This window comes from Lepisma saccharinum, chromosome 14, assembly GCF_977018435.1.
Source record: "Lepisma saccharinum chromosome 14, izLepSacc3.1, whole genome shotgun sequence".
In the NCBI taxonomy this organism is placed as follows: domain Eukaryota; kingdom Metazoa; phylum Arthropoda; class Insecta; order Zygentoma; family Lepismatidae; genus Lepisma; species Lepisma saccharinum.
The window spans coordinates 74,691,638-74,719,547 of NC_139242.1; the positions used below are offsets into that span (position 1 = coordinate 74,691,638).

General features: G+C 34.5%; 1 protein-coding gene across 5 annotated transcripts; it reads right to left on the reverse strand.

Moving 5' to 3' along the window:
* Window positions 1-27,910, reverse strand: LOC145999025 (uncharacterized). Of its 5 annotated transcripts, none has more exons than XM_083135918.1 (4): window positions 27,566-27,910; window positions 25,861-26,013; window positions 21,575-22,107; window positions 1-2,136 (listed from the first exon to the last, which is right to left on the reverse strand). In XM_083135918.1, exons 1-4 carry the CDS (start codon window positions 27,758-27,760, stop codon window positions 1,461-1,463), a joined length of 1,557 nt encoding a protein of 518 aa, XP_082992044.1. In that variant the 5' UTR covers window positions 27,761-27,910; the 3' UTR covers window positions 1-1,460. The 5 variants fall into 5 exon arrangements, with proteins under 5 accessions (XP_082992044.1, XP_082992045.1, XP_082992046.1 ...); XM_083135919.1 differs by lacking the exon at window positions 1-2,136 and adding an exon at window positions 5,012-5,549; XM_083135920.1 differs by lacking the exon at window positions 1-2,136 and adding an exon at window positions 8,264-8,874.

Consider the following 27,910-nt stretch of genomic DNA (forward strand, 5'->3'; position numbering starts at 1 on the left):
ATTGTTCTTCTCCACTGACAGTATGTATGTATGAAAATGGAATGATGATTCCATGTGTCCCCAATGCTACAAATGATTCATTTCTTCAATATCTACAACTTTCCAAAAAGCTTATTATAATTCCATAATTTTTACATTTGCAATTGAAAATTCAACTTCCTCTACTACTGGTGGTAATTTATTACATCATTTCTTGCAATACTACAATTAACAATACATTTTCCCAATGTTGAAATGCACAAAGAAATTTACTCTGTGAACACAAGGAAATATACATATACATGCAGCAAAATTTCACTCTTTTGTGTAAACACAAACCTGACACTTTCAAAATGCAAATTAATATTTTGTACTCACAGGAAAACAAATTCAGGAGATTAAATCTCAAGGAATAGAACATTTTACATCTTTTTTCAGCATTTCTTAATATACAAGAGGGGTTTGTTGATATTTTAATTGTATTCTTTAATACAGATAATAATGTACATTTCATTGCCACATATAAAATAAGTCATGATAGTGGGAACAACTGTCTGTTCAAAATTTCATTGACAGTTAGGATCATATTGCAGCAAATAAAGCAAAAAAAAAGACAATAACAATTTTGGTAACACATATGATAAGGGGTTCATAAGCAGCACAAATTCTTGTAATTGATATTTGTTAATTATTAATAACTGAGTTCCTTTGTTGGCCTAACACAGGATTACGTAAAACACACGGCTGACAAAAATAACAACTTGATAGAAACTAAAAAGTCTTGAAAAACCTGGAAAACTAAGAAAGCTAAGAGGGTGAAGAAATTTAGAAGAATATTACAATTACAAGAGCATGCTTCAGTACAAAATTTCCCACATAATTGTGTTTTAGTGCAAGTCCACAAAATTTCCATTATATTCCTTAAATCTATGTATTGATATTTAAATAAACAAAACTTAAATTCACATGAATTAAATACCTCTACAATGCAGATCCATTGCCAAGCAACAAACTGCAATGTCAGATAGAGGTAAAATGAAAATCATATTCATAAACTGTAGCAAATATTTTTATGAAATATCAAAATACAAGTCTCAATTAATTTCCACTAAGGGCTAAATTCTGAATATAAAATTTGCAGATAAATAGTGTATTTGTGACCACCCTGTTTAATCACATTTTTTCACCATGGTGAAACGATTTAAAAAAAGTTTTGATATTCTTCTTGAATATTTAATTTCATAAACTTAACAGATACTTCAATACAAAACGATCTACAACTGTCTGTGGTCTTCCATGACGCAAAAACTTTAAACACTAATAGCACAAAGAAGCATGTGCAAAGATCAAGGTGGTTATGTTACACATGTATCGATAGGAATGAGATAATAATCTTGGAATAATCTGTTCAGAAAGTATTCAAAAGGAAACTTAAAATGTAAAGTGTGGCCTTTGATCACTGGTGTAAGCACTTTATTCAACTACATGCTACTTTTGCAACTATCGTCAGATATGGATTTGCCATTTCTTTGCACTTTCCTTAGTGCTGAATTATGAACACGTTGGTGAATTCTCACATGTCCTCTGCGATTGAATGTCTTTCCACAGATGTTGCAGACATAAGGTCTTTCCCCAGTATGCACTCTGCGATGCTCCTTTCGCCTATTATTGTTTCGGAAGCCTCTCCCACATATATCGCACAAGAATGGTTTCTCTTTTGTATGCAATCGGATATGGTCCAGGAACACTGACATCTTTTGGCATATCTTCCCACAATACTCACACTGAAGCACAGATTTTCCAGGTCGTGATTTTCGTGAATTTTTGTTTTCTAAGTTTTTATTTGTGACTGAGTTATTTGTGTTTTCTAAGTTTTTCTTTGTGACTGAGTTATTTTTAGCATTCTCTGTCTTATAGTTAGTCCTATAATGATATAAACGTACACCAGAAGGCCGAACCTCCACATAATCATAATCATTTACTGTGTAAGGTGGAAACACCAAAGATTTTGTGTGTTCCGCTGAGGACAGATCCTCAGTACCATCACCTCCCGGTGTAAACATGAATACTTCATTCTTTGTATTCAATAGTTGTAGTATTCCTGATTGCTTTCTTTCCTTGGATAATGTCTCTGCAACTTCATTTGGTGCAACAGGTCTGAAAAAAACATAAACAACTTTTTTACTCATGCCAAGTGTTCTCCTATTCACATCTGTGTGACTTTCTAGTAAATAAAAAAAAAATATTAAAATTTCGCAATGTAGTGCAAAAAGAACAGAAAATGTTATCTCGACAAAGTTTCAAAATATTTTCCTCATTAATTAAGGTATTAGGTAACTCATAAGTTCATGAAATATTTTATTGTCAAAAACAATTCAGGGAATTTTTATGCAGGTTGTTCATCTTACAATTTATAGAGTTTGAGGAACAGTTAGTTACTAACAGATCTACAAGATGGAACATTTTAATGCCAACTATCTGCTGGGTGACCAAATCACACAAGACAGAAATGCAATGAAGCCAGATGAATAGCAGAGATTTATATCCGCAGGGTTAAAAAGTCAGGTGGCTTCACCTCTCACACTCATACCCCTGTTTGATTTATTAAATTAAAAATTCAACTTGAACAAAAAAAATGGATTCTTGGGCAATTCTTCAACAATTTCCATCCACTGGGCACATAACAAATTGGAAAATGAAGATAAAAATATTCAAAGGGCTATAAGAACTAACATGGCAGTATTTAATGAAATAACATGCACCAAGTAACACAAGATTTCTAATTTCTATATTGTGTCTCACATTATATAACTTATTATTATTAGTTCTGTTTCACATACAGTGGTGAGAAAAAAGTACCTCCCCCATCTTGCTTTAATACCAGTAAACCTATGGGGAAAATATTTCTTTCCATCATTGATTCTATTAAATCTAGTGACTGCTTTTTTAGATTTTCCTAAAGCAGTTCTCATTTCATTGCTAACATGAGCTTTTCTTTTAACTGTAAGAAGTTTCGTACAAAATTACATATTACAATGCATTTATCATAATTGTCCCAGCTTAATTTACTAACCAAAAGATAATAAAATAATAACACAATGCACAAAAGGTTTACAAAATGTTCACACTGTCATGGAAGTTAAAGAAAAAATGAAGTGCTAAAACTGTCATGTAAAAAGACAAATTTTAGCATGAAATGTGTAACTTAATTTTTGTGTGGAAATATTTTCAGTAGTCGTTATCTGGAGATAAAAGTAAGATTGAAACATTTCAATCTGTTAAAAATGCAAGTTCATACATTGATAAAATGACATCTAACTCAATGTTTTAACTCTTAATCACTTGCTTATTACATTACACAAATTTAAAGTTGCTTCAGAAAAAATCTCATCTCAATGTTGGTAGTCGAAAAAAAAATCCCGTATCTGTATTTCCAGAAAGCATGGATATTTTGGGTTGGTAATATGTTGTGATTATAGAGCTATCACCCTTCTATTGTTGCCCGATGCACGACCTCTGCCTTGCAGAGGGTGCCAGCGTACTGCTCTGTCGAAGACAGGAAGAGTTCACACGTGTGTGCCTGGCCTGCATGGAGAACATAGATGTGTTGCAATCGTGGGCAAAGTGTGAGCTGTTGTTCACTACAAATGGGCACGTGGGACTTCAAGTATGGAAATTTGGCCTTCAGACATCAGGCATCCTCCTCCTGGATGACAACGCGACACCCCGCACAGCGGCAGCAATGGTCAAACTTCTTGCCACAATCGGTTGGGAGTGTCTGAACCACCCACCCTGCAGTCCTGACCTTGCACCCAGTGACTTTTTTTCTGTTCTGAAGAAGGCACTGGGATGGAAGGGTTTCACTACAACAGCAGAAGTGAAAGCTGTCATATGCAACTTTATCCGTAAACAGGACACAGAGTTTTACGAACAGGACTTCTTGAAACTTGTGAAGTGGCACGACAAGTGCCTGAATGTCGCTGAAAACTGTGTGGAAAAATAGTGTCATGATGCCTCTTTCTGCTCATGTCATGTTCTTTCTCCAGAATAAAACTCTCTGCAGATGGCAGACTAGGGAAACTTTTTTTTTTACTATCCCTTGTAGTTTCATTCAGAACGTAATGTTCTTTTAGTTCCTTACAGATACTATTGTTCAAATGCAGATGACAATAAATAAATAACTCCTTAGCAAAGAGTTTGTGGAATGAAGAGTACACATACACATACACCCACCCCAGGAATAAAACCTACAATCTGCATACTATAACACAATATCCAGATATCTCGTGTTATGTGAAGTTTGAGTTATACAGTGAGAACCTGCCCCTTTTATTTCCCGCCTTCGATGTTCATTTAAAAAATGACAAAGATGTAGAAAAAAATTGGTCTATCAAGTTTGTGGTGATAATTTATGAAACAATAACTTACTTGTAATGTAAGTAAAGCTTAGTCTAACGCAAAAACGAAACATCCATGAATAACAGTAAACTCTCATGCCCTACCAAACTGAACTTGAGAGGTACTGCAACCTTGTAACTTCTAACCAAGAAGAGTTTTACAAGGTTCAGGATGGTGCCTGCAATGCTTCCCTTCATCTGCAAGATTTAGTTCAAGTATTCACAACTAGATGCCAGCACTTCCAGACATGCCTTCACTACTTGAGAAATGGCATCACCACAAGAGAAAGAACAGTGTATGTTGTGGTTGCAGATGTCGCATGAAGCAAATAAAGGCAGCAACAGAAACAATTGTCAATGATCTGCTTAGCCGAGTGTGAAATGAGGTAGAGTCCCATTTTAATGTCTGTCGTGCTGTTAATGGTGCACACATTGTGTTGCACTAATAGGAAATGAAACTTTAGATATTATAGCTACTTTCAATTTATGTGCTGTGTATGGTTCTGATTCTCAATCTAATAAAAATATTATAATCTCCAAATCCTAGAGTTCTTTTTTGGACACACTGTATATGAGATCGATAATTACCTGTTACAAAAAGAATCAAGTATTTTTAACACAAAACTTACATTTATGTTCTATGTATTTTTTTAAAAATAAGTTTAAATATTAAATTATTCTGGCAGCATTTGTTCTTCTGTTTCGTTATTATGAACTTTCTGATGAAGTGTTACATGTGCCCTTCGAGTAAATGTCTTTCCACATATGCCACATGGAAAAGGGCGAATTCCTTTATGGAGCATAATGTGCTTGTTAAGGTGGCTTCTGTATGCAAAAGTCCTGCTGCATATTTCACACAAGAAAGGTCTCTCCTTCGTGTGGCATCTGTAATGATAAGCCAACTGGCATCTTTTCAGAAACACCTTCTTACAAACATTGCATTCAAACATCCATTTTTGAAGTTTGTTTTTCGACCTTTTCTCATACTTATGCAGGCTCACTCCGCCACTAAAAATCTCCACATAGTCGTACTTGTTAACTGTGCTTGATAGAAAGACCAGAGACTTAGAAGGTTCGTCAGAATTTTCTGTAGCTTCTTCACTGCAACCACTTCCTTGTGGCAAAAAAAGACGTGTTTCGTTGATTTCATCAATGGTTTTTGGTGCACCAGGTCTGGAAATACAAATTACCCTATTTAGACACTAGATGTCTTCAGATTCTGTTGTTCAATTTACTGAAAAGCTGTCTCATTGTATAATTTTTTAATGTAATTTTAGTACAAGTTTATATATAACAGAAAAAGTGTTCAATTATCATTAAATTAATACTTAAAAATTAGAACTGAAAGAATACCATACAATATATGCTTTAGAATCCCACTAGTGGTTTGCTTCTGTTGATGACGTGGTAGCTTCTAAAGGCTTACTAAATTCTTGACCTCTCTTTTTCAATGTTTTAAAAAAAGATTAACATCATGGTTCAGAATAACCATAATTCAGAATAATTCACACCACATGTCAGTATTTTCACACAACCAATTGTAAGATTTTAGCACATAGCAGGTGACCAGAATTACAGTTGTCCTACTCGGAGCCTTCTGGAGCCCGTTTGAAGCAACAGATTGCGCTGAAACTTGGTACTGAGACTATAGGAAAGCAAATAGTTCAACTTTTCTGCACCAGGTTAAAAAATGTGGTGCTGAAGTAACAACTAGTAATTTGAGTTTATCGTAGTACAGCAGTGTTCAGTGCACCAGATTTCAGCACCACATTTTGACCTGGTAATGAACATCTGAACTATTTTTTTCCATCACCATGGCTTCCATAGCCTCTATATCAAGTTTCAACAAAACCCGTTGCTTCGAACAGACTCCAGATGGCTCTGAGTAGGGCAACTTTAATTATGACCAATCTTTACCTCTAACATAGAGACTTTCACATTATGTAGCTTCATCAAGATTTTAGCTTAAAACATGTTACTATAAGACAGCAGTTGGCCTGTCAGTATGAGTCGTATTAATAAAACTCCTTATATCATGTACACAATTTTTGTTCATAGAAATGGCCAAAGACCTGCTCACACTTTGATAAAAATAAAAAATAAAGATACATTGCAATACCTGAGCAGGTGCTTACATGCAAGGTGTCTGATAAGTCAATACCTATTTTTAACTTGGTAATACATAATGTAGAAACCATTGTATAATAGTAATTATAAGAGGGATTGAAAACTAATTCTGTACCATTTATGTTGCAGGTAATTGAACATGCTACCAACGTTGAGCATAGAAGAGCGAGCAAGAATTGCTGCAAGGAACGAGGTAAGGGAAAAGGCAGTTCAAGTCCAGCGTTGGTGGAGAGCTGAGAATGGTCGAAATGCAATGCTGAATCCCAAAATCATCAAAACATTTCACAGTAAATTGACGAGAACAAGTTTCGTGTTTGATGCGTGACATTCTGGTCGACCATCAATGTCATGATCGGAAGAGAATGTTGGACATGTGCAGGATATAAAGTAATACATCAGGCCAGCAGAGAGAGCAGATTAACATGCGATATTGAGACGGTTTTGAAAAAAGAATTAAATTTTCGTTCCTGGAAGTCTGTTCAGAAAATCTTTCACAAGGACTGGGACCATCACATGGAATTTGCAGAAATCATGGCCGGATGGAAAGAAGATAATCCTCTACCGATTTCCATACCTCGTACCTTGCAGCAATTCTTGCTCACTCTTCTGTGCTAAGCGTTGTTGGCATGTTCACTTACCTGCAACGTAAGTGGTATAGAATTACTTTTCATTCTCCGTGATAGTTACCATTATGCAATGGTTTCTACATTATGTATTACCAACTTAAAAATACGTATTGACTTATCAGACACCCTGTATACATGTGTGTGATTATGTATCTATATTGAAAGGTCATAAAAAATCAACCGCCCACATCTCCAAGGTGGCATTTCATGTTCTTGTGTGCAATGACATGTTAGCAGCCACGTGAATTTATCACTTGAATCTGAGGTGATGTAATGGCAGCATTGCATTATGCAGATATTGAACACCAGAACAAGAACAATCTCTAGGTTAGAAAGTTTACCATAGCCTGTAGAAAAGGAGATGCGGTAGTAACTGCCTCTGCCAAACGGTTGGATGGGAACTTGAAGTTACAAAGCCACGAGTGGCTAGCGACAACTATAGCAGCTTGTAGATATATGTTAACAGCACCAAACCTCAACTGCCTAACCTACTCATGTATGCATCCGATAGCAGGAATAAACATGTGAATAGGTTAGGGAAGTTAAGTTAGACAGGTCAGATTTAGTGCTGTTGCAATATATCTTCCAAGTTGCTGTAGTTGTCTCTAGCCGCTTGGACAGCAACTGACATGAAACTCATAACATAACGTGATTTAATACACTTCATCAAATTACATTGTAGAGTGAATTGCTTGTATTACATTTTGTGTTTCTATTGTGAAATATTGAAACTAAAAATCATTGCTAGTTTTCACCCTCTGGCAATATTTTTTATTTCCACATGTTATGTGTAATAAGTAAGCTACCAATCAGTATATTCAATTTATCTGAAGCCAGAAACTGTAAATGGGTTTATTGCTCATAAAGGAGAAAGCATCTTACATCAAGAAATATGCATTTATGTTCACAATTTCATGTGTTGTTTCTGACATTTTTATCCTATCTGAATTTTGTAACACTAGTTCTTAGATTTGGAATTCATTTCATGGATAAATTCACCTCTAACCGTTGTTTAGCCATTATGAGGAAAACGTCGATTGGCCATTATATTTATGAGAAGTTGCTAGGTTAAAAACAATGTGAGTAAAGACAATATTCATACAAAAAATGAAGTAAGCACTCACAAGCATCTACTCATTTTATTCACCTTCCATCTTTACAACACCTCATTGACACAAGTCAAAAGGCTTCTTAAACATGTACGACATCTTGTCTGTAATGTATGCAACAATGAATCAACAATAATGTCACTGCATTGTCATTCCCTTACTCTGTTGTGAACCTTCTGGTGTATTTTCACGTGTGTATATCGCGTGAAAGTCTTCCCACACTTGGGGCATGCAAATGGTCTGATTCCTGTGTGCAAAAAAGCATGCTGTTTAAGGCTGCTTTTGAAAGTAAAGCCTTGGTTGCATATTTCGCATATGAAAGGTTTCTCCTTTGTGTGACTACGGAAGTGAGCAAGAAGCACACTTCTTCTGTCACACAACTTCTTACATTCTCGGCACTCAAACAACACTTTTTGTTTTTGCAGTTTCATTCCACTGCGATGCAATCTTACACCCAGAGGCAATATTTCCAAATAATCGTAAGTGTTAGTGGTGTTCGGTAGAAACACCAAGGAATTAAGATTGCTGTTGTCCAATGTTTGTAATCTCTGTGGTAACTCTTCACTATCAATACTACTGTGCGGTACAAAGAGTCGTGTTTCATAGGCATCATTGACGGACTGAGATGCACCAGATCTGGAAGTACAAATGAATTCCTTTAGTAGAATTAATAATAATATAATTCCAATTGCATATAATTTATATTTCTTGATGTTTGGACAAAACACATGCCTGTCTGTCAAAATGTAAATGCATATAGAAACTGAAATTAACATATGGTATTTTGGAAGAAACCTGATAAAAATTACATTATTGAATTCAATTGCACTTCTTAATTATATGCACATGGAGGCAAACACATGTGTATTGTGTCAGAACAAGTTGAAATACAAATTACTAGCTACTAAAATGTATTATTATTATTAATTCTAGTTTGTGGCTTGTGGCTACACAGAGAATTTAAGATTTTAGATACTATAGATAGTGCAAAAGTCTGGTTTTCGTTGGAAGGGTTACCACAGAAACTGTGAGCAAAAATTTTAATTTTTCAGGTAAAAACTAAAAATTGATGCTTTTTTTTTTTCTTCTTCAATAATTGATGTAATTTTGGGGGAAACACCTACATAACCAAATAGTCTATCTAAAAGTCCATGAACTCATATTTCAAACTCTTACAAGAACAGACATCTCTACATACATAATTTAAACATCACTCTTACACTTGTTGTGAATGGTAGAATCAAATTCCACAAGGCTAGAGAAGAGAACTCAGCATAAAACTTAAAGTAGTGAATTTTATAAGAACTCACAACTTTAATAACGTAAACAATATAAAATTATTGAAGATGTTATATAACTTAATAACATGCAATATTTTTGTTACAATAATCATGTTCTATTGTGTGACAGCCACAGTGGGATTTTTTGTCTTTTCCAAACATCTCACTGGGTCATTCCTTGTCAGTTCATCTAGTAGAAACAAAATGAAACTAATGTTTTTGATTTTGAAAAAAAACTGGCACAAGTAAGATTTTTTTATCTAGTGTTTCCTGATACTGAACATCAAAAATTGTCCAGTGTTTTTTTTAAGTCTTTGATTTGGTAATAACTTGTGTCACCATGAAGTAGAGGACATGTAAAAAATACACTAATCAATTTAAGTAATTACGATGACTCTCAAGCAGACACAGCGAGTAGTGCCACCAGAACATCAACCGCGTCTACTTCGTCGTCATTCGATCAGCACTGAAGATGATTCCGAGATGGAATCGAAAGCTCGGAAAAGCTTTTAAAGTGTTTCTTATCATGCTGTTTGTGTGTTTATTGTAACGAGTATGTTTCTGGCACGTGACGTGAGAAGTTTTCTACTGTCAGACTCATTCTTCCTACAAAAGTGGACAAATTCTGGCCTTGAATATGTCAAGCAAAATCTGACATTTCTTATTTTTAATTAACTTTGATCAATAAACAAATGGGCCAATTTTTATCAAAATAAAAATGAATGGGATAAACTGGCATGAAACTGGAAGGTACAATTTATGGCCATTTTAGTGCAAATTTTTAATTTTCTCTTACCCCCTTCCCCATCAATGGAAATCCTGAATGAACATCCATTTGATAAAGAGAAGATTTCAAAATCTCTCTTCCAACAAGAGTAGACTCTCTCCCCAAAAACACAAACATACAAACTTCCACTCCCTGTGGTAAATAGTAACTCCTCCCTCCTATTTTTTGTACATCACTATGCATATTAAAACCTCGTATCAACAGGTTTACAGGCAAAGATAAGGTCAAACCATTACCAATGTTTTTAATTATCACCTAACAATGTCCAACAACATGGCTTAATATTGTGAGGCTAATCACAAATATTATTTACCTCATTATATTTGTTTGTGATCATAAAATGTGGAAACTTATTAAAACAAATAAAACAATATTCACAAAGTATATTTAATGCTGAAAATTTATTTTCGAGACATCTAAAAAAGCCTTTTTAAGGGATGCATAAATTGTTCAGTGGAATGCAAATGTGCTCATTTAGAGTACATAACCTGTAAGTATCTCAGAAAAGACTATGAATTAAATAATTTTAAAACCATTTGCTAACTATACAACTTTAAAACCATCTGTTTTAAACAATAAAAACAAGGCAAACAGAAAATATAACTTAAAACAAAAAAAATACAATATAATGAGAGATTTTCTCAACAACTTCAATGAAACAGAACATTATAACTTATTTTTAAAATATGCTTATTGATCAGTACTGAATGCAAACTCAAATTACATTATTCTCAATGCAATACATAAACCAAATTCAGAATATATCTTTCATTAAATGCTCCTTTTGTTGTAAATTGGCACTGGTATGCAGCACAAGGGAGATACAGGCACACAAACATACATCCTTTTTCACGTAGTAATATAAACAATGTTTTAGCCTGAAAGCTGTATTTGAATGTGGGTCGAAATATTTTAAATATCCATAGTATGTTTTGAACAAAAGTTTGAGCTGTTACATATATTTTTGATTCTACAGAAAATATCCTGAAACAGGGAAACAACACACAAAAGACAATGTTTTTAAGAAGTTTCCCATCATTCTCATCAAGTCATATCCTCATTTTACTTTGATGACAATAGCATGAAAACTAACAAACATCTGAGCTTTATGTCTAAATATTTTTGGGGAATATTCTCAAAAAGTAAAGGTTTCAGTTCATAATATGCAGTGCGAGAATGGGCTGAAGAAATATACTGCAAGAATATGCATTTCACTGTTGAATTAAAACAAGCATTACATGTGTTCTCAGTTCTTTTCGAAAATTATTGTGCATTATGAACTTTCAGGTGGGATTTCACATGTGCTCTTCGATTGAACGTCTTACCACATATGTGACATGAAAAAGGTCTTTCTCCTCTATGTATGCGAATATGCCTGTTAAGGTCGCCTTTGCATGAAAAGCTTCTGTCGCAAATGCCACACCAGAAAGCCTTTTCCTTCGTGTGAAGTTTAAAATGTTCGTAGAGTTTGTTTCTTGTTGTAAACAATTTCTTACAATCCTGACATTTGTACAATGTATTCCGAAACCCACTTCCTTGTCCATGTTTTGCCTCATTGCGATGCAAGCTCACACAGGTGGATGAAATTTCGAGATAATCAAAATCATTAACAGTTTCAGGAAGAAACACCAAAGACCTGGAATATTTCTTTAGAGTTTGTTCTTCTTTACTACTACTCCCTCCTAGATTAAGACAAGATTCGTTGATGTTGTCAAAATTTGCTGGTACACCAGATCTGGAAAACAAAATGACTATGTTTGCATACCTGAGACTTTATGAATCTGTCTACTTATCAAAAAATATTTTACATCCTGTCTTCTTCCCAGCCTCTATTATTATTATTTTTTTTTTTTTGAAAGTCAACTCTACATCACTAGCTGAATAAAATGAAACCACAAATGGAAATTTCTATTTAGGTGTATTCTCTGGTAGTATCTGGCAAACAATTCTATGTTTTTGGATTGATAGGATTAATCGAATTTCAATAACTTGTGCCACATTCATTTTTTTTATTATTCAACCTACTTTATATTTTCAAATGCACCATAATATTATGTACTCTAAATAAAATTATTAGTATGTTTCATTTTAACATGTACAGCACAGGATTTCAAACAATATCTTTCCAACTTTGAAGAACTTTGTGTGCATCATTAGGGAATGAAGAATTCATATCTGGACATCAAAGTGGACAGTTTTCAAGAAATGATTTGATCTCCTCATGTCAATTCCTCATTCCCTGATGATGCACACAATAATCAGGAAAAAAATAGAAACTCCGCCAGGACTCAAACCTTCTCTCTCATTCTGTAGAGCAATTGACACAGCATGTCAGAGACCCTGGTCCGAGTCCTGGTCGAGCAAACATTCTTCTCTAAAATTTATACATTGGAAACAGTTTGTTTGAGGTTCTGTGTTGTATATATTAAGATTGTACATATAAATAATGGTGTTGTATATTTGCCATTCAAGATAAATGGTACCCAAATGCTGGAATGGGGAAATGTCTCCATAGCATCTCTACATCAACATTTACAAATTGCAATGTGTAACAACGTCAACAGGATTGTTGCAATTCTGGAAGTGCACTGACTACTCGTCTGCTGTGCATTCACAGATCATTATCCCCAAAACGTAATACCTTTCTTGCGAACATCACAAACTTAACATGTTTCAATTTTGCAGGAAATTTCAAGGGAAAAGAAGAGCCAAAGCCATGTTCCTTGCTTCAGGTTGAAGAACTGGACTGACACATAGATATTCTCCCGAATATTGTTGCACACATTTTAATCAGATCAAATTTGCCACAATTTACATGAAAGTTATTTCAAATATAATGTATACATATGAGTGGTGAATTGGCAACTATCGCTGAGTGCATAGCACCCAGCTATGGAGAGATGAAATTTGATTATGTGAAACATTTACATGAAAGAACTTGCATATTTTCTAAGTGAAAAAGAGTTAATATATATTTTATTATGTACTTCCCTTCTTGATGGGTGCGTGTTTAATTTGTGTCTTGAAGAAAATGACATCATAACAGACAACTCAAGTTTCAGAAGAATGTTAAGGAACAAGTACAAACGTAAGCACTATGGAAGTAAATGGTGAAATTCATTATTTCCAGTATCATACTACACATTAAAAAAATGGATTTTCTTCACATCTGGATTTAACAAAACAGTCTCTAAACATTATTACAGGACCATCACAACTACTACCCCTTTAGTACTGTTCATCTCTGCGTATCAAAAACCTAAAGACACTACAGCTGTGGAAATACCTTACTTTACAAAAATATGAACATATCCTCTTTAAAAATTTACTCATGAAATCAGAGCACTAACCTATAAAAAACAATACCACTTTGTTCAACCTCAACAATTATTTAACTTAGGACAGTATCTATCGCTTCTGTTAGTATTATTTCTGGTAAGTGTTTTAATAGAATGAGACATACCATCATACGAATATTATGGCATTAAATAAACTGAAATATACAATCTCAACAAATGTATTTAAAAATAATGGGAGTACTTCTCTATCTTAACCGGAGGTAACTTCAAGCATCACAAACCACTTTATAATTTAATATCCTTATTATTGACCAAAACTTTCTAAACAATCAGTGCTTAGCCCAATTTACAATACACAACAGAAATGCCAGCCATTTCTCTGAAATAAAAATACCATACAACCTTGCACTCTGCTGGTCCAAAAGGATAAATTAACAAAGACTATAAACAATAACATCAGCAACTCTAACACAAACACAGTTACATATTTAATAAACAATACAATCAAATATAAAATCTCAATACAGCCAACAATAAATATTAGCATTGTTTGCATCACAAGTCATATTTAAAATGACTAGACCAGTTACTTCTTACACAGTTAACTTTTTTTTTTTTGGACATCTAGCAAGGCAAATACATACAAATTGTATTTCACATTTGTTGCAAATTATGAAAAAAAAAATCAAAGAACAGAATTTATGAACACTACTTGAATGTAAGAAAAAAATACATGTTAAGGCTCGACTGGAAAGCCGAATAGGTGAATTTTTTAAAATTTTCCTCTCCATTCGAAAAACCGCTGTGATATTCCAAAATCTGATAAATTACATATGCTTAGATTTATAGCAAGTTTAATAGACTTACGTAATCGTGAAACTATTGATAGTATCTCGACAACAGTAAAAGCAAACTACACGGAAATTCATGTCAATGCTCTAGAAGAAATTCTAAGCGTATGTAATTTTTTATATTTTGAAATATCCAAGAGGGTTTTCGAACGGAGAGGAAAATTTGAAAGAATTCGCCCATTCGGCTGCCAAAGGCCCAGTCGAGCCTTGGTAAAGATGGAAAACCTGCCAACTAGATTTAACATTACCAAACTGAACAGCCAACAGTAACATCCATCTTTCTCAAGATATTATTGCCAACTGCAAACTACAAAACACATTTCAAATAGTGTTCGTCATCTGGACATACCTTTAGTTATTCCAATTTGAAATGTGTAAGCATGCAGCTATAAAAAATATATATATATATCTTCTGAATAGTATAATTCTGTAATCATGGGTAAAATAAGTTTAAAAACTTGAAATTACCATGACTGTTTTGAACACTGGACACTTAAGGATAAAATTACATAGAATCATATGGCTGACGTCCATGAAACTAACTTTTATCTTATTGTATTCACATTAAAAAAAAAAAATGTCATATCCATAAGAACACACTCTTGTGGTGTGGTTACATGTGGATATGAATTCATAGTATCTACGTTTCATAAATGTGGATAAACTCTACTTAGAAGACAAGAATGAGGAACTCAAAATATAGGAAACCATACATGACACATGGATCTTGGATAAGAGCTTTGGAGTGACAATAAGTATTAAAGCATAAAATGAAGGTTAGCATGCTTATTCAAGTTCTCTTTCCGTGAATAGCCCTTCCCACACACCCTGCACACAAATGGCTGTCTGTTGTTGTGTGCAAGAACATGCCTATTAAGGGAACCTTTGACCGAAAACTTCTGATTGCAGTGTTTGCAACTGTACGGTTTCTCGCCAGTATGAACCCTGAGATGATTGTTGAGTGTTGTTTTCTGTGCAAACTTATTATTGCAGAATCGGCAAGTGTATGGTTTGGAACCGGAATGAACGTTCAGGTGCAACTTAAGGTGGGTCCTGCGCTTGAAAAACCTTCCGCATTTGAGACACATGTACTTCTTTCGCCTGTCTGCCGTAATTTTCTCATTTGCAACTTCAAACTTCACAATGGTTCGGCTGGTCGAAGGGTCTAAATATGCTGACTTTACATTAACGAACATGTTAGTTGTTTCAATGTTGCCATGTTCGTTATCTTCAGAGTTATCCCTAAAACTATCCAACAAATTTATCTCTACTTTACTGTCATTGCTAGGTTGCTTGGAAATCCTTTCTTCACCATCATACCTGTATGTTTCACTTATTACTCTAATAGGGATTCTGGTCTGTTGGGCAGCAGGCCCTAACAAAGATTCAACTTTGCTAATATTAAAATCATACAATTCTGGTTGTATTGAACTTTCAGATAGATTCTGTTCCTCTCCTATTCTGCTGTAAGGATGATCCATAACAACAAATTCAGAAACTTCTTCAACCAACGGACTTGTTACATCAAAATTGTCCACTGCGGACAAATTTGTCTTTATCAGAGATCTGAAAAGAAACAAATGTCCTTTCATCCAGTAATGTGAATCATGCCACTACCACAAGACACTTTATGCAAAAACTGTTGTTTTTGAACATACTGTATGCACAAAACAAGTGTGCATTATCCACTAGTACGGATCTTGATTTTTCGGAAGCACAATAACACCGAAAAATGTTACTTCCTGCAAAAAAGTGTTTATATACCATATTTACTCAAGCATAATGTGCACTTTTTTCCAAAATTTTTGCCCCCAAAAACTGTGGTGCATACTATACACAGAATAATTCTGACAGCCAACATGAAACCGTACAGAGTCATTCCATGATTTTGTGACACTTGCATTGATTTTTAATGTTTACGAAACCCTATCATGTTATATATCATTGTAAAGCTTGAATTCTGTAGTTTCTGAATATGGCAACAGTATTCCATTCAAGAAGGCAACATTAATGTGCAATGCGATTGAAATAAGTTCATCACAAAATGAAGAAACGTTCCGATATTTATGGTACTTTGGATGAAAGAAAAAAAAGGGATAATAATAATAATTAAAATGTATTACTGGTCAACATGACCTATATGGAGCATATAAATGCCTTAATGGAAGAAATCTTGTGCTGCTAACTGCTAGTTTGAGGGTCCTGAAAGTAACTTGCTCAAAAATAGTTTCCAATGTATGAAACTGTCATGAACAGGTATAGGTCATGTGACCTACAAATTAAAATACTACTTCATTTGTAGAAAAATGTGCTAAAATTAAAACTCAAATTTTGAGAAGAATAACCACAAAATGTAGGTTCCTATCTATTAGGCTAAAAACTGCAGGCTTATGCAAACCCTTTTTTCCAGTTGACTTCTGAAAGAAGGGAAGTGAAAAACCATTTTATTCTAAAAACTAAAAAATAAATTATCCTTACAGCAGAATTTTGTTGTAAAACCTAATCAGTACAACATGGGAAACTACATTTTTTCAACTCGTAAATTCTCTTTCACAGTTTACATTCACTGTATTCCTATAACTAAATGCAATTATCCTTAGTAAAGAGTGGTCCTTATTGATGGGACACATTTCTAAGGTGTAAATCAAAAACCCTGAGACCTTCTGTAAACAAACGGTCTCACCGATTCGATGTATCACTCCGCGTCAGCTGATTCATGACCGCAATCATCTGCTGTTACACTCATAGTTCGCCGCACTTATTCATTTTATATAAGAGCCTCTGAATGTGAGAACCCGCTCTCAAAACATCAGACGAATATGCAGCCGCATACAATGTTACTCTCCCGGTCATTCTCCCTTTCATAACCCTTAAAACTGCAGACACTGAAACACCACTGCACTGGGATACGAACTTAACCACTTCATTTACTGGTTTCTCAGGATACCACTGACAGAACGTTACATAAATATTGAGTAGAATCTGTTTCTCACCCCTTTTCAAAGGCTGTCCTTGCTGGTGTTTTGAAAACAAGCTCGGAGAACACGGAGACTTTCCCGCACGCATAAAACTCTCAATGTTATTTTTCTAAGGATAAGTCAGGCAATATTACTAAGTTGCACTACTTCCTTGCTGTTCACATGATTATTTTTAGAAAATAACCAATGTTATAAAATATCATTATGTACACAAATCTCTAAGCTCATTGAAAGTTACAATGCATATTACTAAAAAATGTTCACACTTATCTTGCCTTGCCATGTCACCAAGTTATTTTACGAAGTGCACTATATTTGGCGGAACAAAAATTATTAGGATGCTTGTCAAAGTTTCCAACCGCAATAAATTTACGAACTTCCTTTGTCATCATCATCAATATATTTATTGGACTTACAGCAATGCATATGGCTGTTTATGCCCATTATATATTTTATTTACATAAGATACAATTTACATAAAATCTACAAACAAATTTCAAATACACTCCTATCTTTATCAAACCTTAGAAATATACATTACCATGTTATATCATTTTGTCTAAAAAAAATGCAAGTAAAATATATTCAATTCACATGCAAGAAAGAAGCCAAATTTATGGGAAATGATTACTGGTGCAAAGAGTTAACCATAAAGGTGAAGCAATAAGTAAAGAAAGAAAGAGCATTGGGTTTAAAGTGAGACGTCATTTGTGGCAGCGTATCCCATACTACAAATTGGCCATTGTTTTACCTTACGTAATGAATCCTGTAACAACGCTGGATTTTCGTGTGGATTATTTTACTTCTATGAGTTTGCAATGCTTTCTGCATGCAGGTGGTTTTGTTTACAGAAGGTCTCAGGGTTTGTGATTTGACATATAGGAATGGAAGAAGTACATTTTTTAAGCGCTCTGTGTCACACATAAGCAAGATGCAGGAGTTTACAGCACTGTTCATTATTTCAATATAATAACCCGTAGATGGGCACCAACTTGAGGAGAACATTATTGGGCTCTCAAAGTTATACTGTCAATTAGGGATGTGCCGAAGCCGATTACAGATGTATGAAAATCGGCCGAAATTGACACATCGGCATCGGTATCGGAATCGGCAAAAATCCGATATTTAAACTGGTACAGATTATACTAGAGTTTTTACCTTCTCATAACTTTCATATTCTAGTTTTGTAAGATTTATTGAAAATTTGGTTATGATTCGTTATTATTGTAGAGTTTTTGTAATAAAATTATTGCAAACTCATTCAGAGGATCAACCTAACTATAAATCGGAAATAAAACAGTACATTGCTGAACCAGGATCTGCTGTTGTATTGGAAATTCAAAAATGAATATTCAAACCTGAAGCAAGTCCTGAGAAAATACTTGGGCATACCTGCTGCATCAGTATTCAGTGATTGAGTGTTCAGTGTTGCTGAACAGATTTGTGATAAGAGAAGAAGTAGATTACTTCCTGAAGTGCTTCCAAATCTCGTGTTTCTGAAGTTGAATCTGGCAGAACAGGAATTCATTTTGCATTTCAAAGATCTGCTTGTGTACTAATGTTTAATCTCTTGAGAATCCATGTTCTTCTTGAAGGTTCACATAACATTTTGTAGATGCAAATGTACATTCGCATCTCTTGAGAATATATATGTATATACATATGATATGCAATAGAAATGTACATAGCAAATTTACTTTTGTCATGCTGAAAATAACATCCCATTTCTGTTTAATAATCTTATGTATCGGAATAGGTTAAATATCGGCATCGGTATCGGTTCCAAAAATTATCGGTGAGTACATCGGCATCGGTAAATTTTCAGCTTCTGGTGCAGCAAATAGGTCGGAATGACCTCTATCTCTCTCCATATGCTTCCCTTCAGTTCAGCAGTTGGTTTGCATCTTGTGGTGTACAAACTTTCATTTAGGTAACCCTATAGGAAGTAGTCATGTGCGGCTACATCTGGTAATCTGGATGGCCAATTGATATTGTCGAATCTGGAAATGAAACGACCACGGAAATGGTCTCGAAGGGTTCTCATTGCCACTAATCCTGTATGACTAGTGGCACCATCTTGTTGCATCACATTTATGTAAGACAGAGCCACCTCATTTAGGGTACAAAAAACGTGAATAACGTGTCATTGTAGCACTCGGCAGTGACTTTACAGTTGAGATATTGTTCAAATGTATTCACTAGGCGTTAAATGTTCTCTGCACTACGAGACATTGGAGGTTGCCCAGGTTAAGGTTTCTTGGCATTTTATCTATTTCAAGGATGTTTTTCACAGCCCGGAGGACTACCTTCTGAGATGGTGCCTCACGCTTCTTGAAATGTTTTCTGAACCACCTTTGTGATGTAATTATGAAGCTTCCACTAGTGAGGAATGCTTCCACATCATAAGCAATTTCAATACATTTTATGATACAGAATACAGTGTATATTCATTCAGTGTGTTGGAAGTCTTACAATTAAATTTAATGAGTTTGAAAGCAAGATGCATCTTCAAGAATATTTAGGAGTCCACTGGATGGGGTCCAGTATTCACACTACTGGAAACACTCAATACATGGAACAAATCTACACTTTATATAAAATGCCATGTCTCAAGTCTATATTTAGGGTTGGGATTGAGTACTGACTAGCAAGGTAAAAGTTTTAACTGGAACCCTATTTGTACGTAAAAAAATAAATATTCACATATTTCAAATCTAGTCCTTGAATTTGCACTCACAGAAAGCAACGGTACAATACAGAAAGATATCATGGAGTCAATCAAATTTTACCCCCTCCAATCCAATTTTTCTGCCACCCACAAACTCCTTACTTATTTATTTTGGGCAGGAAAGAGGTTGGTGTAATTAACATACAGTCTTTTTTTTTTTAAATGATCTCACTCACCTGATGATTTCTATTATCTATTTTAGGTTATATGAAATAATTAAAGTGTTTTTTATTATTATTTTAGTTTACAATTTACTTACATGCCTTCTCTCTGCCATTTTCCTACTAGCACTACCACACGATTACAACACACAATCATCTGTTCACATCAGAACACACGACTTGTTGAGAAGAACAAATCAGTATCACTGCCCACCTTAAATGTCAATTCAGAAAGTTTCTTTCTCAGAGGACAATCATTTGTAAAAAAAAATGTATTTAATGCCTCCCCGATGGTGCAGTGATAGCATCATCACCTTGTACACAAGAGGTCCCAGGTTCGATACCTGGTGGAGGCACATATTGGTTCGGATCCCACTGTAAACTGTAGGTCCAGTCCCGATTAGCCTTTCTGTGCATAAAGTGGACTTAAAACAAAAACTCAAAAAGACAATAATTTGCTACAGTATGAAGATAAAATCTACAGAGAGACCATTGTCATTTAAAAAGTGAGTGTAACTTTCGGAAATGAACTGCAATCTTTGTAAGTGTGTACAAAAAAAAAAATACTGTTATGAGTGAATATTAACAAACGTTAAACAGCAATACGTAAAAAAAAATCAACGGTATCACTGCAGAACTGAAAAATAAATTACAAAAAAACAGCAAAGCTTTATACTGTGAAAGCATTCCAAAAAGTTATATGTGATATTAGTGACTATATGTTTCATATTCAGTGTGGGGTGAATATATAAAACTTGACTGTATTCCATGTGAAAAATGTTGCTCCTAGTAATTACATTAAAAAATAATACTGAATTACAGAATAAAACAACACAGATTTGGAAGGGAAAACAAAAGGATGTGTTCATGTTGCTATGTACAACATTTATGATATGGAAATATATGAGACAGAATACACAGTAAGTATTTCATTATGTCTATGTAGTATGAGTGTTCAGTATAGCAAATTAATACAATGTTCATGTATAATAATGAGAATAGCATATAAAAAAATCCAAGTAATCCAAGCATTAAGATGGTCCTTGTACATGAAGATGTGACAGACTCTTTATATACCATCAGTTACGAAGAGCAAGAAAAAACTGTCAACTGTGTTTGTCTACTGGAAAATCTTCACATTAACTTTCAAATATCAGTCATACTCTGTTGCAGAGTTTTTAGTAAAGGACCAGCAAGGAAATTTCAATAGCTCTACCAAATTAGAGTACTTTAAAATGAAATGTATACATACCTTCCGCATTGTTCAACAGTGTGAAAGCCATCCAATTTTCTTCTATCCAGCTGGTCGTGAGTTCCTAACTCTGCAGAGGTACTGCTATCCACGTCACCAACATTAATCTGTACATCACAAGCAGGCACTGATTCACTACTAGCTACGTTAACACTTGATTTTAGAGTTTGGTCTCGACTCTTGGTTTGACTATTTCCTTGCAGTAACGGGTACGGAAATCCTTCACTACTTTCTTCATTGTCACCTTCAATCATCCTTCCTTCAACATCACCAGAATCTTCACCTTCATAAGATTCGCCAGAACTCTCATCTTCTTCACTTAAATCATCATAACTTTCAGCCTGCATCATTAAATCTAGTTCTTCATCATGGGCTGCATCTTCTTCAAAACTACCTTCATCTTCTCCCTCCTCTTCCTTTAGGGATTTCAATGTCTCTTCAACGAGTGCCGTTTCAGCTTCCATATCATCATCATCATCATCATCTTTATGCTTCTTCTTAGAAATTTTCACAGAAGAAGACTTCGGTTCCTTCTGAAATGAAACGAGCAAATAATTAGAGTATACCAGTACATCTCAATGAACAAACAAGGTTTTATAATGCAAAGACCTGATCTGAATATCTAGTATTTAGAGGCATGCATATTTTGTTTTTGGCGGAAACACGAAACGTGAAATAACACACTGTAGTGCTCATTTTTCATATCCTTTAAAGGTGTGCACTTTCCTAGCATGTTTTGTCACAAAATGCAAAATAAACTCATAAATACGAAGTTTAGACACTTCCTGAAGTCTGAATTATCCTGCGACTTATGCAAATCACGGAAAACTCATTAATTCTACTGTAAATATTTGAGAAGCAAAACTGGACTCCTTTACACAGGAATAAGCTTAACACTCTGAAAACTACAAAAATGTACTATTAGAAGGGAAATGTTTATTTTGTGCAGCAAGTGCAGTTTTTAAATAAAATTTAAGGTTATATCCATCATTCTGACAGCAAAATGCCATTTCATATACTGCTTTTGAGCCTGAAATGCACCATTTTTTGTACCCAAATCTTGATCTTTTATTCACCATCAATATGTGGCTCTACTAGTATGGTTTCATTGTTATTAAAGATCACATTTAGGGTTGCACCACTTTTGTATTACTCTGCAACATATTTTTTTTGTTTCTAACGTTAGAATTCAACATTATAATAAATATCATTAAGAATATTAACCTCTAGAGGAAGGAGCCTTGTGTGCCTGTAAAGCCTCTCCAGATGGAAACTTTTCAAGTGCACGATTTTCAAACTCGCCACAAAGTACCAAGAAAATTGTACTTAAAGAACTAATTATCCTACTATTGGATTATTTTTGAAATTCTGTACATAAAAAACGGGTTGGTTGTCCGACGGTCATGAAATTTTAGTAGGGTGCAGGCAGAAAGGTTTTAAACACAATTATTAATTTTCAGGTTTTCAAAATTTCTAAAAAAAACAACAGTTTTTGGCATTTTTGCAAAACAGAGTTTTCTTAATATTGGCTAAATTGGTCTCGTTTTGAAGATCTTTGCACCTGTTTTTAAAATGCATTATCATTGTCAATTCACATTGCGAAACCGATTTTACTCAGTGGATTAAAGCTGTATGCGGAACATGGCAACAAGACACACAGCGATGTCCGTTGAACCACGGAAACTGCCGGCGGGCACTGCGATTTACTGCTTGCAGCTTAATCCGATAGTAGATAGATGAAATTGAAGAACAAGAAAAATGAAATTTAACAGACAAATTGGTATCCAGCACACCCCTATGGCCACCACAATAGACCAAAGTAAATTAAAAAATGCAGTAACAGTGGTGCATTCCCACAACCATGCAAAGTTGCGTTGAAAATAGACTGATACTTCTTAGGGAAAAAATAATCATGTGTAAGAGTGGCATCGGCCCTATGGATGCTGGATGGATCAAATTTGCAGGGAAGCATGACAGAAGACCACTTTTTGAGGATATGTAATGGTCGTCCCTCAAATTTGAAAAAAAGTACTGCAATTAGGCAACATTTTTGAAAGTTGTAATTCTTGGGAAATTATATATCCCAGCTGAATGAAAGGCAATACACACTGTGGGTTATAAATATCCCAGCCTTCTGCTAATGGTTAAGTGTCAAGAAAAAGGCAAAGTAATAATTTATTCTATGTTACTGTAGCCTTCTCAGAAAGAAGTAATAGCTGTAATAAAAATTGGCTCTTCTTAAGAACTCGAAGACATCTTGCATGTGGAATTCATACTGGATCTACCTCCTTAGTTTGGTACACTTACATGTTAGTTAATGAGATGGAATAATCAGCTAGTGGAAGTGACTGTGGTTAAATAACAAAGAAAGATAGCTTTGTACTGCAATAGAACAGGATGAGTTGGAAGTTGATGCTGAATCTCTCAACGTAGACACTCTTCTGCGCCATCCACGCAAAGAATTTTACAAGTCAAAGTGCACCAACAATTTCAACTGTAATTTGTAAGTAAATAACATCATGTTCATTAGACCCTTAAATGTGAACAACTGATCCAGACACAGTCGCTGAAATGGAAAGACTGTATCCAGAACTTGGTGCTGGCTTTGCAGATCGTGAACTGGTGCATTCACATTCAGACATGAACTCTTGGTCTAAAAACAGCTAAAGGGCACAGGAGGTTGCAGTAGCCATGGTATGCAGACCTTGAGTTCAGATACTGGACTGTGGGAGATTGTATCTAGACTTGAACTTCTGATTTTAATACATCTCTTTGACTCTTTAAACCAGAGTCAGGCATGTTTTGTGGACCTTAATTTTTTTAAAAATATATTCCATTATATGTTTTAACCAGCTACTGTGTCACCTGGTGCATATCTTAATGAATATGACTGAAGCAATGACAATACAACTAAGACAATTCTTCACCAAAGTTCCTTCCAATTTTGGAAAATAAACTCAATGACTTTTCCAGTCCAATCAGTGGTACTTTAACATGTTTAAAAACTATGTTTTAAATATCAAACTGAGCTTGCTTATCAACAGAATAAAGTTTATTCAAAATTGTTAAAAATAAATAAAGCTCATCAAAGAGCTGGTTCGAGGAAAATGTGGAATTTATTTGCATTCCCAAAACCTGACAAGTATAAAACCACTTGATACCTGGGCTCCATTATGGTTTAGATCCCATCTTAAACTGAAGGTCCAGTCCTGATTAGCCTATCTGTACATATAAAGTGAACTTAAAACAAACTTTGACATTTGATTTTCCACAACGTTTCCAAGTTTTTGGATGTATTATTAACATTTCCTGACTTTTCAGTTTACATTAATTTCCCTGAATATTTCAGGATCTCAGAGTCAGTAGAAACCCTGTGTATGTAAGCAGTGAGACTTTTATATTGCTTTATACATTCTGATATTGACAATAACGCAAAGGTGTAGTAAGAATTTTCATGAAAAGCTGATAGTTTTGATGACATTTCGTCCACTGAGAATGTAAATGTTCTATGTCCAATTTTTCATTTTTTCAGGAGAGCACTTTGAAGTTTGACATGATATATTTATTGAACCTTTGTCACCATTGCGCTGAAAGTTTGTATAATTGCAAAGGCTGATATGTTGAAGCCTCCCTAAAAAAAAGTAGTTGTTTCGTTAGGTATCTATGCTGTAATTAATACTTGAAATTTTAGAAAGAACAATTGCAAGCAACACTCGCTTTGATTTGAGAGTTCCAGTGTTCTATCTACCAGATACAATACTGCATTCTGGAAATGAGATGAAGATGAAATAATTTCATTATAAATTTGTCATTCAGTAGCAAAGTAAAATAAATAATTCATAGTTTGGGAAATCAATCAACTACTTTGATTCCACTATTATTTAAAATTGTTGTCCGTTTACAACAAAAGTAAGAACCAAAGACCACTACTATTGCTAAATAGCTCCCACAATTGACTGTGGTTAGAATGCAAGTGGTTCATTTCATACTCGGATGACGTTTGTGGTTGAGGAAATTGTCGTAAGGTTTCATTGGCTGTTGGGAGTTTGCATTCTAATGGCTGCTTCCAAATTCTGCACATAGACCAAAAAGAAACTCAATATATCAATATTGGTTGTATGTAGGCATCAGACCATAGCAGAGGTACCACAGCCAAAATATCTCTATTTGTATACAATTTGGAGATGATGAAACATTTGCATTCTCAATGGGCAACTTGTACAATTTATTTCATATCAATTTCAAAACCAATGCAAAAATGAATAACTAATTTAAAAAATAGTTACCCTGGTTTTTAATGTCTCCCCTCCAGCTGATGCAATAAAGGCATTCAAAATATTTTCAGATTCATGGCACAAGTCTCTGAAATCTTGGAAACTCTCTAATTTGTCCACACAAGAATGACAAATTACCTTGGGAAGTTTGTCATCTTCTGACACCTGCAATAAAATATTATGACAGAATTATTGATTGTTTTCATTCTGTTTAACAGTGCATTAAAGTTGAAAATACTGATGGATGAATACAGTGGAGCCTCGATTTTATGCTTCTTAAGGAACCAGTGCAAAAGAACTTCAAATGAAGGAAAATGTGAAAATTGTATAGCATTTTACTCTATTTGGACTATAATGATTAAGTGTATAATGCGGGAAAATGTAAAACTGGAGTTTCACTGTGTGTATATATAATAGATGAAAATACTAATGCAATGGAACACTTATGGCCTGGCTGGGACTCCAACTGATACAATATAAACAAATAAGTTTCTCTCAGCCTACAAATCTTCTTTCACACCAACTTCCAAAATTCTTAGTGCTTAGTATTTCGAACAGAACTTGGATATCTCTTCATAAATTCCCGATCCTCACACTGTGTGAAACAAACTGAATGAATATGGACACTGACAGTTAGCTGCACATGATACAAGTTTTATGTTAGTGTTTGACAATATCTGAAATCAGCACAAGTTTTACTGATTAATTTTTTCCCCCCTCAATGTTTTGGCATGATTTTACAGAGTATATGCAATCCAATACAATCTCCGATGCTAGGCTACGAAAAAAGTTTGTGGATCCAGTCTGACTTCTGTATGCTGGATGGTTCTTGAAAGTCTCTTTAAAGTGAAGAATAGAATATTAAGTAATGTTTGAAGTTCGTATAACATTATTCCAGTGTTCTGGAAGTAGCCACGCTCTTACCTACCAATTATTTGAAGAATCTTTTCCTCTTTAAGAAACATTGTATGTACACACAGTGGAGGAAGGAAAATGCTCAAAGCTAACTGGCCCAACCTACTCAAAACATACAAACACAATACTAAGAACATGAAACCAAAATAGCCTAACCTATTTATAGAAGAATGCAGGAGTAAAATGATTTTTCACATGGAAAAATCGTGCCTGGCCCAGATTCTGATTGTGTACTTCAATATCATCAAATTGTAGTCACAGACACTTCTGCATTGTAATGATCCCATTGAAATTCAATGGGATTGTTACAATTCAGAAGTGTCCATGACAGTGCATGCATTTTTTACATGAACCGAACATAATGTTTAATATTTTTTTACAAATTTATAGGAGTATTAGGAAGTGCTTTAGCCAGTTGACTCACACAAGTTTTTGTGGATTTTCATGCGAGGCTCAAAGAAGGATTTGTACTCAAGGCCAGAGATTATATGATCAGGTTGTTTAAGTAATTTAGTTTAGCTGAAAACTTGACACACCTAACAATGGAAGGTTTTGCACCCAATGCACATTTTTTGACATCACCTTAAAAGAGTGATTTTATTAGAACAAAAAAAAAACCTCTACCAATTCGCGAGGGGAGCAACTAGCAGTATATTTTGGAATGGAAGTTTACTATCGTATATTTGTAGTCTGCTGGACGAGGTGTCAAATTACATTTTCCGAGAGAGAATCCTGAATTTCTAGATCAATAATGCTTGCGTGTAATGAAACATATCAACTTATAGCGAAATTTGATACTTACGATAAGTGACAAGCAATTCAGTATCTTCTCAAACAATCGTCTTTTTATCCCCTCTCCATGAAATATATTTAATTTCATGCTAGTTTTCACTAAACAAAGCCTACAGACTAAATGAAAATTTTCAGCATTTAAATTTTTTGCCATGCCCAATGCTTTTTTCTTGTGTACACCTTTTGTATTCATTGTTATAACCATGCAATATGCGTACAAACACTTCTAATTCCACACTTTCACAGAATGAATGTCTCCAATTTAATCAGTTTTTACTTGAAAGCGTGCATACAATTCTTACAGTAGATTATGCTTGGAAAATCAGACAGTGGACGCAATGTATTATCTTATACA